The sequence below is a fragment of the Oncorhynchus mykiss genome, chromosome 13, assembly GCF_057628025.1.
Source record: "Oncorhynchus mykiss isolate SJ-2025 chromosome 13, ASM5762802v1, whole genome shotgun sequence".
Lineage (NCBI taxonomy): Eukaryota > Metazoa > Chordata > Actinopteri > Salmoniformes > Salmonidae > Oncorhynchus > Oncorhynchus mykiss.
The window spans coordinates 67953871-67966370 of NC_143034.1; the positions used below are offsets into that span (position 1 = coordinate 67953871).

The 12500-nt window shown below is 47.7% G+C and overlaps 1 protein-coding gene across 1 annotated transcript in view; it reads right to left on the reverse strand.

The window, feature by feature from the left end:
- The window catches only part of coro7 (coronin 7), a 270650-nt gene that overhangs the window by 182059 nt on the left and 76091 nt on the right, over nt 1-12500 (reverse strand). Inside the window, exons 8-9 of the mRNA XM_090197319.1 lie at nt 808-894; nt 470-552 (exon numbers count right to left, since the gene is read on the reverse strand). Coding sequence (XP_090053445.1) covers nt 470-552; nt 808-894 — 170 coding nt within the window. The remainder of the gene's footprint in view (nt 1-469; nt 553-807; nt 895-12500) is intronic.

Sequence of the window (12500 nt, forward strand, 5' to 3'; positions counted from 1 at the left end):
GGAAATGCTTGGAATGTAGAGAGGTACTGTCATAAGTCTGGGAGGTCCAAAATCTCAATATTCTGAGGCTGTGTCCTAAATGGAACGTTATTCCCTATAGAGTGTGCTACTTTGGACCAGAGCCCTATGGGCCGCGCTCAACAGTAGTGTACTACATAGGGAATATAAGGTGCCATTTGGGACACAGCCTAGAACATGTAGGGGTCTAGACACAAGCCACACACACACATATGTGCAGTTTGTACTCATACCACAACAGGCTGCAGAGTAAATGTACACTGAACATGAAGACACACTGAATATCATAGATATTCAGCTCTCATCTGTGGCAAATTTGGTTTGGGGCCAGCTCCTGGACATTCCAACACACACACACACACACACGAGAGTAGGCCTATGGCAAGGCCCACAGACACACACACTCCTAACACATACAGACAGACTAACAGCATGGTCAATGTGTACTCACCCATTGGAGGTGCCCAGGTTGGCAGAGCCCAGAGAGGAACCCAATTTCCTGCTGTCCCACAGTCTCACCTCCCGACCCCGCATCTGAACACATAATCATGTAGAGTTTAATAAATACACTTTAACACACACACACACACACACACACAGACACAGACACACACACACACACAGACACACAGACACACAGACACACAGACACACACACACACAGACACACACACACACAGACACACACACACACACACACACACACACACACACACACACACACACACACACACACACACACACACACACACACACACACACACACACTATGTGTAGTAATGTCGTCACCTGATCGAAGCCAGTGGTCAGTATGTGGTCAGAGTCCTTGACCCAAAGGATTCGAGAGTCCTTGTTACTCTGAAGTCCCTGGGCACTCTGTAGAGACACACAGGAGGACACAGAGTTTGATTGAATACCTGGGTTAGGTTAAGGTCACAGACAGAGAGGCTATGAGAGAGACACATTGAGCAACTTGTTATGGCTAAGAGTCATGATGTTTGACAGCAAATTTGACTCATAAACAACATGGTAGTAGAGGTGAAGACGTCACAGTTACAGTAGTAGAGGTGAAGACGTCACAGTTACAGTAGTAGAGGTGAAGACGTCACAGTTACAGTAGTAGAGGTGAAGACGTCACAGCTACAGTAGTAGAGGTGAAGACGTCACAGCTACAGTAGTAGAGGTGAAGACGTCACAGTTACAGTAGTAGAGGTGAAGACGTCACAGTTACAGTAGTAGAGGTGAAGACGTCACAGTTACAGTAGTAGAGGTGAAGACGTCACAGTTACAGTAGTAGAGGTGAAGACGTCAGTTACAGTAGTAGAGGTGAAGACGTCACAGATACAGTAGTAGAGGTGAAGACGTCACAGTTACAGTAGTAGAGGTGAAGACGTCACAGTTACAGTAGTAGAGGTGAAGACGTCACAGATACAGTAGTAGAGGTGAAGACGTCACAGCTACAGTAGTAGAGGTGAAGACGTCACAGTTACAGTAGTAGAGGTGAAGACGTCACAGCTACAGTAGTAGAGGTGAAGACGTCACAGTTACAGTAGTAGAGGTGAAGACGTCACAGTTACAGTAGTAGAGGTGAAGACGTCACAGTTACAGTAGTAGAGGTGAAGACGTCACAGTTACAGTAGTAGAGGTGAAGACGTCACAGCTACAGTAGTAGAGGTGAAGACGTCACAGCTACAGTAGTAGAGGTGAAGACGTCACAGTTACAGTAGTAGAGGTGAAGACGTCACAGTTACAGTAGTAGAGGTGAAGACGTCACAGTTACAGTAGTAGAGGTGAAGACGTCACAGTTACAGTAGTAGAGGTGAAGACGTCAGTTACAGTAGTAGAGGTGAAGACGTCACAGATACAGTAGTAGAGGTGAAGACGTCACAGTTACAGTAGTAGAGGTGAAGACGTCACAGTTACAGTAGTAGAGGTGAAGACGTCACAGATACAGTAGTAGAGGTGAAGACGTCACAGCTACAGTAGTAGAGGTGAAGACGTCACAGTTACAGTAGTAGAGGTGAAGACGTCAGTTACAGTAGTAGAGGTGAAGACGTCACAGATACAGTAGTAGATGAAGACTATACTACTTACTACTACTATTACTGCTTGTGAGAGATTCACAGAGGTCAAACTAGGACTTGTCCAAATGAAATAATGAATGAAAGGCTTGTTATTGTTGTTGAACCAGATTAGGTGACTTCTGCCCCCGACACCAGGTTCTATTACTGCTATGACAGAGTCTCTATGTTACTGAAACACTGCTACCATGGAAATTGGTGTCAAAACAACACTGTTAGAACGTTAAAACAACATAATGTTGCAACATAAGACAATATTAGACAGGGGTGCAGCTGCCCTGAAACTGACACAAGGTCAGGGAAGAGGAAGGATGTAACAACTGAGCTTAGCTTTTGCGTAACGGCACAGTAGGTGTCACAACAATGTTGTGAGAACGTTAGACATGGTTCCTGCTCCCTTGACACTGATACAGGGAAGAGGTAGAGTGACAACTGGAGTTAATTTAATGTTACAGTAGTTGTCACAACATGCCTAAAGATCTTCAGTGGAAACCGATGTCAAAACAACGTTGTTGGAATGTACCTCAGGGCTGCTGCTCCCCTGACAGTGATATGGGGTCAGGGAAATGGAAGGGTGACTAACAACAGAGGTTAGGTTGGCCTAATGATACAGATCTTTAAGTCTGAAAAACACAGACAACCCCCTGTTCATGTGTGTTCATGTGTGTTCATGTCCGTCCGTCCGTCCGTCCGTCCTCATCCATATGTGTGTCTTCCCATGTCTGCCTGCATTTGTGTGTGTGTGTGTGTGTGTGTACAGTACTCCAGTTACGCTGAGAGCCTACTCTGGGCTTTGAGTTAACAGGCTCAGTGGAAGTTTCCACAGAGTAAGCCGCTGGGCTTGTCCCCCCCCAAATTACTGTTGTCGTTTTTTACCACCCGTCTGTCGCCGTGCCAACCCTCGGAGGAGCGTGACACCACAGCTGTGCAACAACAAGGAGAGGGTTGACACGTGTGTGTGCTGTGTGTGGTGACATCTCTAAAGAGGGCAGTCGTCGCCCGGGCGCTCGCACAGCGACACTAATCACCTCGTTGCAAGGCAGAGGAAAAACAAACACGTGGAATACCCGAGCTGCCGTGTAGTTAGTGTGACAAGGCCTCTCACTGTGAACTGTGGGAACCCCTCATTCAAGAAAATGGTTGAATCCCAAGGCTTGTTGTCATGTATGGGACTGAACCAACAGGTTTAAGAAAACAGGGGGTGCAAGTGGAGGAAAGAAAAAACAAATCTGAGCTGCCGTGTAGTGCAGAGCTTCTAGATTAAAGTTTGAGTGTCGGGCCGGGCCTCACTGTGGGAAGATCCCCCGTTTCAGAATGTGAGGCAGTCCCCAAGGTCATCCATCACATATGAGACTGAACCAACAGGTTGAAGAAAACAGGGGTGAAAATGAGACATAATGATCTGCTCAAAGAGCTCTCCACATGTGCAGGGTGGGACCCATCCCACATGTGGGCCCTATCAGGTCTAATTAAAAGCCCACTTCCCCTCCTCCCCTGCTCTCCCCTCTCTGACGTCTCCCTCACCACACTCCCAGCCTTGTGGTTTGGGGATCAAGTGCTGAGGGGGATAGAAACATGGCCTGGTTCATCTCTACTTCTTCATTTAAACGCCTCATTGCGTTTTTCTCTCCATGGCTCTTCTCCACTGGTTACATACGGAGGACTCCAGTATTTATGCTGCAGTAGTTTATGTGTCGGGGGGCTAGGGTCAGTTTGTTATATCTGGAGTTACTTCTCCTGTCCTATTCGGTGTCCTGTATGAATTTAAGTGTGCTGTCTCTAATTCTCTCTTTCTCTCTCTCTCTCTGAGGACCTGAGCCCTAGGACCATGCCTCAGGACTACCTGACATGACGACTCCTTGCTGTCCCCAGTCCACCTGGCCGTGCTGCTGCTCCAGTTTCAACTGTTCTGCCTTATTATTATTCGACCATGCTGGTCATTTATGAACATTTGAACATCTTGGCCTTGTTCTGTTATAATCTCCACCCGGCACAGCCAGAAGAGGACTGGCCACCCCACATAGCCTGGTTCCTCTCTAGGTTTCTTCCTAGGTTTTGGCCTTTCTAGGGAGTTTTTCCTAGCCACCGTGCTTCTACACCTGCATTGCTTGCTGTTTGGGGTTTTAGGCTGGGTTTCTTTCTGTACAGCACTTTGAGATATCAGCTGATGTACGAAGGGCTATATAAATACATTTGATTTTGACACACACACACACACACACACACACACACACCCAATCAAATAGACAAAACACACTAATGTGCACTCACACAATCCTTCAGCCATTTATAGATCTGGTTGGTTGCACAGTAATGTGAGAATTGACAGCGTGTAGAAGCTCAAGGCCTTGCGGGGGGATCGGTTGGTACAGGGAGGTGGACGTTAGTTACACTGTGGAAATGTGGTCTCTATTGATTTCAATGGGAAGGAATCCCAGTCGGTAGTCTCCCTCTCCCCTGGGCCATCACACCACACTATACACGGCCCAACCAAAACAAAGGGCTTGAGCCAGTTCAATACACCAGGCCAAGACTGTGTGTGTGTGTGTGTGTGTAGCTGCTCTGCACCTACCATGGTCCTGTCCAAATCAACGTAGCATGAAGTGCATATATCATTATCATCAAGGTTACAGGTTTGATTGTGTGTTTGGCCCACCCCCCACACACACACACACACACACACTTCAATAGAGCGGTCTTTAAAGTAAATCCTCAGATGTACTGTCTCTTGGAGCAGCATACCAGGTATTGTATCCAACACCATCTGTGAGGTATATGGAGAACTCAGCAGAAGTGTTGGGGTCTTGTATCCAACACCACCTGTGAGGTATATGGAGAACTCAGCAGAAGTGTTGGGGTCTTGTATCCAACACCATCTGTGAGGTATATGGAGAACTCAGCAGAAGTGTTGGGTTCTTGTATCCAACACCATCTGTGAGGTATATGGAGAACTCAGCAGAAGTGTTGGGGTCTTGTATCCAACACCACCTGTGAGGTATATGGAGAACTCTGCAGAAGTGCTGGGGTCTTGTATCCAACACCATCTGTGAGGTATATGGAGAACTCAGCAGAAGTGTTGGGGTCTTGTATCCAACACCATCTGTGAGGTATATGGAGAACTCAGCAGAAGTGTTGGGGTCTTGTATCCAACACCATCTGTGAGGTATATGGAGAACTCAGCAGAAGTGTATCCAACACCATCTGTGAGGTATATGGAGAACTCAGCAGAAGTGCTGGGGTCTTGTATCCAACACCATCTGTGAGGTATATGGAGAACTCAGCAGAAGTCCAAATATCTCCATCCACTGGGGGACTATTAAACACATACCAAGCCAGATATTTCCTAAGCAACGTGGACACTAAACAAAGACAGAGATGATAACTCCTTAGTAAGATAAACACCACAGCCACAATGAACGGGGGATGTTTCAAATGGTACAGTACCATGGCAATGCCTTATTCAGGTACAGTACATGTACTTATAATGTGTGTGTGGAGGGTCTGGTGGGTAGGGTGTGTGTGGAGGGGCTGGTGGGTAGGGTGTGTGTGGAGGGGCTGGTGGGCAGGGTGTGTGTGGAGGGGCTGGTGGGTAGGGTGTGTGGAGGGTCTGGTGGGTAGGGTGTGTGTGGAGGGGCTGGTGGGTAGGGTGTGTGTGGAGGGGCTGGTGGGTAGGGTGTGTGTGAAGGGGCTGGTGGGTAGGGTGTGTGTGGAGAGGATGGTGGGTAGGGTGTGTGTGGAGGGGCTGGTGGGTAGGGTGTGTGTGGAGGGGCTGGTGGGTAGGGTGTGTGTGGAGGGGCTGGTGGGCAGGGTGTGTGTGGAGGGGCTGGTGGGTAGGGTGTGTGGAGGGTCTGGTGGGTAGGGTGTGTGTGGAGGGGCTGGTGGGTAGGGTGTGTGTGAAGGGGCTGGTGGGTAGGGTGTGTGGAGGGGCTGGTGGGTAGGGTGTGTGTGGAGGGGCTGGTGGGTAGGGTGTGTGGAGGCGCTGGTGGGTAGGGTGTGTGTGGAGGGGCTGGTGGGTAGGGTGTGTGTGGAGGGGCTGGTGGGTAGGGTGTGTGTGGTGGGGCTGGTGGGTACAGTGTGTGTGGAGGGTCTGGTGGGTACAGTGTGTGTGGAGGGTCTGGTGGGCAGGGTGTGTGTGGAGGGTCTGGTGGGCAGGGTGTCTGTGGAGAGGATGGTGGGTAGGGTGTGTGTGGAGGGGCTGGTGGGTAGGGTGTGTGTGGAGGGGCTGGTGGGTAGGGTGTGTGTGGAGGGTCTGGTGGGTACAGTGTGTGTGTGGAGGGGCTGGTGGGTACAGTGTGTGTGTCTCATATGCTTCCTCTGGGTGAATATTATGACAGATAGGAATGTCTGTAGAGGGAGGGGCTCATGACGAATGGAGAGCTCATAGCATGGATTTAATAAATGAGAGAGAGAGAGAGAGGTACAGAGAGAGAGAGGTACAGAGAGAGAGAGGTACAGAGAGAGAGAGGTACAGAGAGAGAGAGAGGTACAGAGAGAGAGAGAGGTACAGAGAGAGAGAGAGGTACAGAGAGAGAGAGAGGTACAGAGAGAGAGAGAGAGAGAGAGAGAGAGAGAGAGAGAGAGAGAGAGAGAGAGAGAGAGAGAGAGGGGGTACAGAGAGAGCGAGAGAGAGAGCGAGCGCGAGAGAGAGCGTTGTGTTCTACAACCGTCTCTTCTCCTCTGTGTTCTATAACCAGCTCTTCTCCTCTGTGTTATACAACCAGCTCTTCTCCTGTGTTCTACAACCAGCTCTTCTCCTCTGTGTTCTATAACCAGCTCTTCTCCTCTGTGTTCTATAACCAGCTCTTCTCCTCTGTGTTCTACAACCGTCTCTTCTCCTCTGTGTTCTACAACCGTCTCTTCTCCTCTGTGTTCTACAACCGTCTCTTCTCCTCTGTGTTCTACAACCGTCTCTTCTCCTCTGTGTTCTACAACCGTCTCTTCTCCTCTGTGTTCTACAACCGTCTCTTCTCCTCTGTGTTCTACAACCGTCTCTTCTCCTCTGTGTTCTACAACCGTCTCTTCTCCTCTGTGTTCTACAACCGTCTCTTCTCCTCTGTGTTCTACAACCGTCTCTTCTCCTCTGTGTTCTACAACCGTCTCTTCTCCTCTGTGTTCTACAACCGTCTCTTCTCCTCTGTGTTCTACAACCGTCTCTTCTCCTCTGTGTTCTACAACCGTCTCTTCTCCTCTGTGTTCTACAACCGTCTCTTCTCCTCTGTGTTCTACAACCGTCTCTTCTCCTCTGTGTTCTACAACCGTCTCTTCTCCTCTGTGTTCTACAACCGTCTCTTCTCCTCTGTGTTCTATAACCATCTCTTCTCCTCTGTGTTCTATAACCATCTATACTCCTTTGTGTTCTACAACCATCTCTTCTCTTCTGTGTTCTACAACCATCTCTTCTCCTCTGTGTTCTACAACCATCTCTTCTCCTCTGTGTTCTACAACCATCTCTTCTCCTCTGTGTTCTACAACCATCTCTTCTCCTCTGTGTTCTACAACCAGCTCTTCTCCTCTGTGTTCTATAACCAGCTCTTCTCCTCTGTGTTCTATAACCAGCTCTTCTCCTCTGTGTTCTATAACCAGCTCTTCTCCTCTGTGTTCTACAACCATCTCTTCTCCTCTGTGTTCTACAACCATCTCTTCTCCTCTGTGTTCTATAACCAGCTCTTCTCCTCTGTGTTCTATAACCAGCTCTTCGCCTCTGTGTTCTACAACCAGCTCTTCGCCTCTGTGTTCTACAACCATCTCTTCTCCTCTGTGTTCTATAACCAGCTCTTCTCTGCTCTTCTGGCCAAACTCAGAGAGACTTGGGCTCTGACTATTGTACAGTACTTACTCTTGGTTGGTGTTGAATGTTGCCATAACGTTAGGGCAGTGTTGTCTGAAAGCAGTAGTGTTGGTCCTCATTCTTACTGGCTGCCACTGTGTACCAGTGGATGAAACAAGCTGTTTTAACACAGGAGACCTGTCAACAGAACTGTCTCATTGTGTTTAACGTATTATCTATCAGCTCTGTCTGTTGTTGTGATAACTGACATGTCTCACAGCAACTAAATAAATGACTTAGTAATAACTGACATGTCCCACAGCAACTAAATGACTTATTAATAACTGACATGTCCCACAGCAACTAAATGACTTAGTAATAACTGACATGTCCCACAGCAACTAAATGACTTAGTAATAACTGACATGTCCCACAGAAACTAAATGACTTAGTAATAACTGACAAGTCCCACAGCAACTAAATGACTTAGTAATAACTGACATGTCCCACAGCAACTAAATGACTTAGTAATAACTGACATGTCCCACAGCAACTAAATGACTTAGTAATAACTGACATGTCCCACAGCAACTAAATGACTTAGTAATAACTGACAAGTCCCACAGCAACTAAATTACTTAGTAATAACTGACATGTCCCACAGCAACTAAATGACTTAGTAAACTAAATGCCTTGTTTTTAGGATACTCCCAGGCCTGAGCTGGGGAGATGCCCAAATGGCGCAGGCCGGACAATGACGCGTCGCCAAGACAGACACAGACACAGACACAGACACACACACACACACACACCTCTGTCATAATCTCTTTGCTCATTTTCCTCAGGTAAAGTAACACCGTGCTAAGAAGAGACCCGGCCTAAAGATATAGCCTTGGCAACATATGCCTTACATCAAATCTAAAAAGACGTGCCTTGACCTAAATGACAGGGTAGACTAGAGGGCAGTCTCAGCCAGATGTCCTGTGTCTAGGCTCTTGTGACAGAGTTACGTACACGCAAGATTCCATTCTGGGTGCCGAGATTACCCTCTGTCTGACCTGTACAAAGTATCTGCATCCCAAATGGCACCCTATTCCCTACGTAGTGCATTACTTTTGACCAGAGCACTATGGGCCCTTGGGATCGGGTCAAAAGCAGTGCAGAGAAGTGTGCAATTTGAGACAGAGCCAATGTAATTTACCATGACAGCAGCTTTCAACAGACAGCTCCAGGATTGAAGGCAAATAAACGGCAGTAATATCAAACAGAACCCTGTGCATACACACACACACACACACACACACGCGCTAGCCCTACATCTAACAGTCTGACGGTGATGATGTCACTGTGTCCGTTGTCCACACCAGATCTGATGGCACGCGTGCCTGACAGAGTCTCAGACACATGGTGATGTCATAATTCAGCAGCGCTCGCTGACAGCAGCGGCAGTGGTTGTGCAGAGGTGTGTGTGTGTATGTGTGTTTGTGTGTGTGTGGGGGGGGGGGACACTCAGGAGGCCAGGGGGGGCCAGAGTTATCCAACAGGCTATAGAGCTCCCCCTTCCTTCCCAGTCTCCCTCCTGTCTCCCCAAAAACGGTGTTTCAGATTTAGGGTAGGGGACCTTGCCTGGCGGCCACTCAACCTACAGAGAGCAGGGCTGCTGCTGACATCACAGGGCCTACAGAGAGCAGGGCTGCTGCTGACATCACAGGGCCTACAGAGAGCAGGGCTGCTGCTGACATCACAGGGCCTACAGAGAGCAGGGCTGCTGCTGACACCACAGGGCCTACAGAGAGCAGGGCTGCTGCTGACACCACAGGGCCCACAGAGACAAGGGCTGCTGCTGACACCACAGGGCCCACAGAGAGCAGGGCTGCTGCTGACACCACAGGGCCCACAGAGGACACAGCATCTGGACATCAGGCTGTCTAGAGAAACGAGTGGTATGTTTTCCTTAGCAGCAGAACAAAGATAAACACAAAGGTCTGAGTTGTAGGAATCCAGGGAGTGAAGGAGGAGGGAGAGAGTGATGGTGCGTGACTTGGAGGGTCTGAATGGGGAAGTAGAGAGGAAGCGAGGAGGACAGGGCTCACCTGCCTCAACGATGGGGTCATTTGGGGTCAGAGACGGACCAATCCAACGGGAGAGGTACTTTGGAAGTGACATCATTAAATTGTGAGGCGAATAATAATACAGGTGTTGATGACAAAATGTAGAATTCTGAAAAGAGAGGAAAGACTGGTCTCTACAGGGAGGGAAACAGTCAGAGTGTGTGTGTGTGTGTGTGTGTGTGTGTGTGTGTGTGTGTGTGTGTGTGTGTAGCCTATTTCTCTCTAAGTGAGGGAGGGAAAGTGGTGATAACCCCTCCAAAGAAGGATGATCCTGTAATAACAGGTATAAAAACAGAGGTGATTTACAATGAAGAGTGGTAGTGTTATAGACACACTGAGACAGACAGAAGACCTCTCCAAAACAGACCCAGTCAGTGTCTACCTCTAAAGATTATGGATTTATGGGTCTATTTAATGTCCCTCTCCCAATAAAAACACAGGAGCCTTCTCACTCCCATTCTCCTTACGTATTAGCGAGCCCAGCTTAACCAGACAGAGAGCACATCTGTGTCACTCAGAGAGAATGTTGTTTCACCCACCAGGACTGTGTATCAGGTGTCAATGAGCACATATGGGAACGATTGCACTCTCCCTCCCTCCCTCTCTAATTCCATGTGCTCACTGGGGCCATAAGTATGTTATGATGAGTACCAGTCCTGTAGAAACTGTTTAAACTGGCTTTCTCCTGCTGCTTATTTTTCCTATAGATCACATGACTTTGATATGATGGATAGATGATAGAACTTTAATGTCACATTGCTGTGATGGTTGTAGTACTAATGGATAACAAGGGTCATCGATCAGTGGTAGAAATCTCCCATTCATTCCTTCATCAATCACTATTAGAATAAATTAATTCATTCATTCTTGGTTTTCATTATCCTCTCTACACGTAATAAAGGCTCAATAAAAATAAACACTTTCTTTATCCAGTAAATACAATTACAGTTTAAAAAAAACTTTCTCTAAAACCTCATGAACCCTTTGAGTGGTCACTAGTGGTTACCACAACCAAAAAAGTCATAATTATGTCAAAATGTCACTTCTTAAAACCTCACCCTAACCTTATGCCTAACCTTAACCACACTTCTAACCTTATGCCTAACCTTAACCACACTTCTAACCTTATGCCTAACCTTAACCACACTTCTAACCTTATGCCTAACCTTAACCACACTTCTAACCTTATGCCTAACCTTAACCACACTTCTAACCTTATGCCTAACCTTAACCACACTTCTAACCTTATGCCTAACCTTAACCACACTTCTAACCTTATGCCTAACCTTAACCACACTTCTAACCTTATGCCTAACCTTAAATTAAGTTAAACAAACAGCATGCATTTTTACGATATAGACAATTTTGACTTTGTGGCTGTAGTAACAAGTGACAACCGTTAATAATGTCTCCTGCAGTGCTGACAGACCAGGCATCCATTCCAGACCTAGCTAATCAAACTGCCCAGTGTTCTGATTAAAGGGACTGTGTCCCCCTGCCTGGTCTGATCTGCTGCACAGAGCTGCTGTGGTGGAATTGGAACCTGATTACTGCCTCCGCCCCCGGACAGACCAGCGACCAGATATACTGTATTCCAGACCTGGGTTCAAATACTACTGAGCATTTTATTGGACAGGGTGTGCAGATGGGTGGGGTTTGCTCCTTTGTGACTTTTCCCATTGCTTCCCTTGTGCCAGGCAAGCTCAATCAAGCACAGCCAAAGTATTTGAAAGAAAGCAAATACTACTTGAACCCGGGTCAGCTGTACTGTCAAGAATCAGACATACCCTACCCCAGCTGCACTCCTTCATCCCTCAACCTGCTCCTCATTTCCCCTCTCTTCCACTCCTCTAATGGAGCCATCCCTCTTTCCCTTCATTCACCCTCTCCTTTAATCAATAACCTTCGCCCCATTGTATCATCTATCCTTAAAACAGACCGATTCCACTTTTTTCTTTTCATGTACAGGCAATTAGTTCTTTCACTAACTATTTGACTTTCCTGTACCACCATTTTCTCTTTCATGCCCCATTTGCGCCATTATTCAGACTCCGAATAGAACTGGCCTATTCACGGTCTCCAATTGTATTCCCTCTTTTCACAGAAGCCAGTAGACCAGCTGCAAATAGGACAGGAGGGACAGAACGAAGCCAGTAGACCAGCTGCAAATAGGACAGGAGGGACAGAACGAAGCCAGTAGACCAGCTGCAAATAGGAGAGGAGGGACAGAACGAAGCCAGTAGACCAGCTGCAAATAGGACAGGAGGGACAGAACGAAGCCAGTAGACCAGCTGCAAATAGGACAGGAGGGACAGAACGAAGCCAGTAGACCAGCTGCAAATAGGACAGGAGGGACAGAACGAAGCCAGTAGACCAGCTGCAAATAGGACAGGAGGGACAGAACGAAGCCAGTAGACCAGCTGCAAATAGGACAGGAGGGACAGAACGAAGCCAGTAGACCAGCTGCAAATAGGACAGGAGGGACAGAACGAAGCCAGTAGACCAGCTGCAAATAGGACAGGA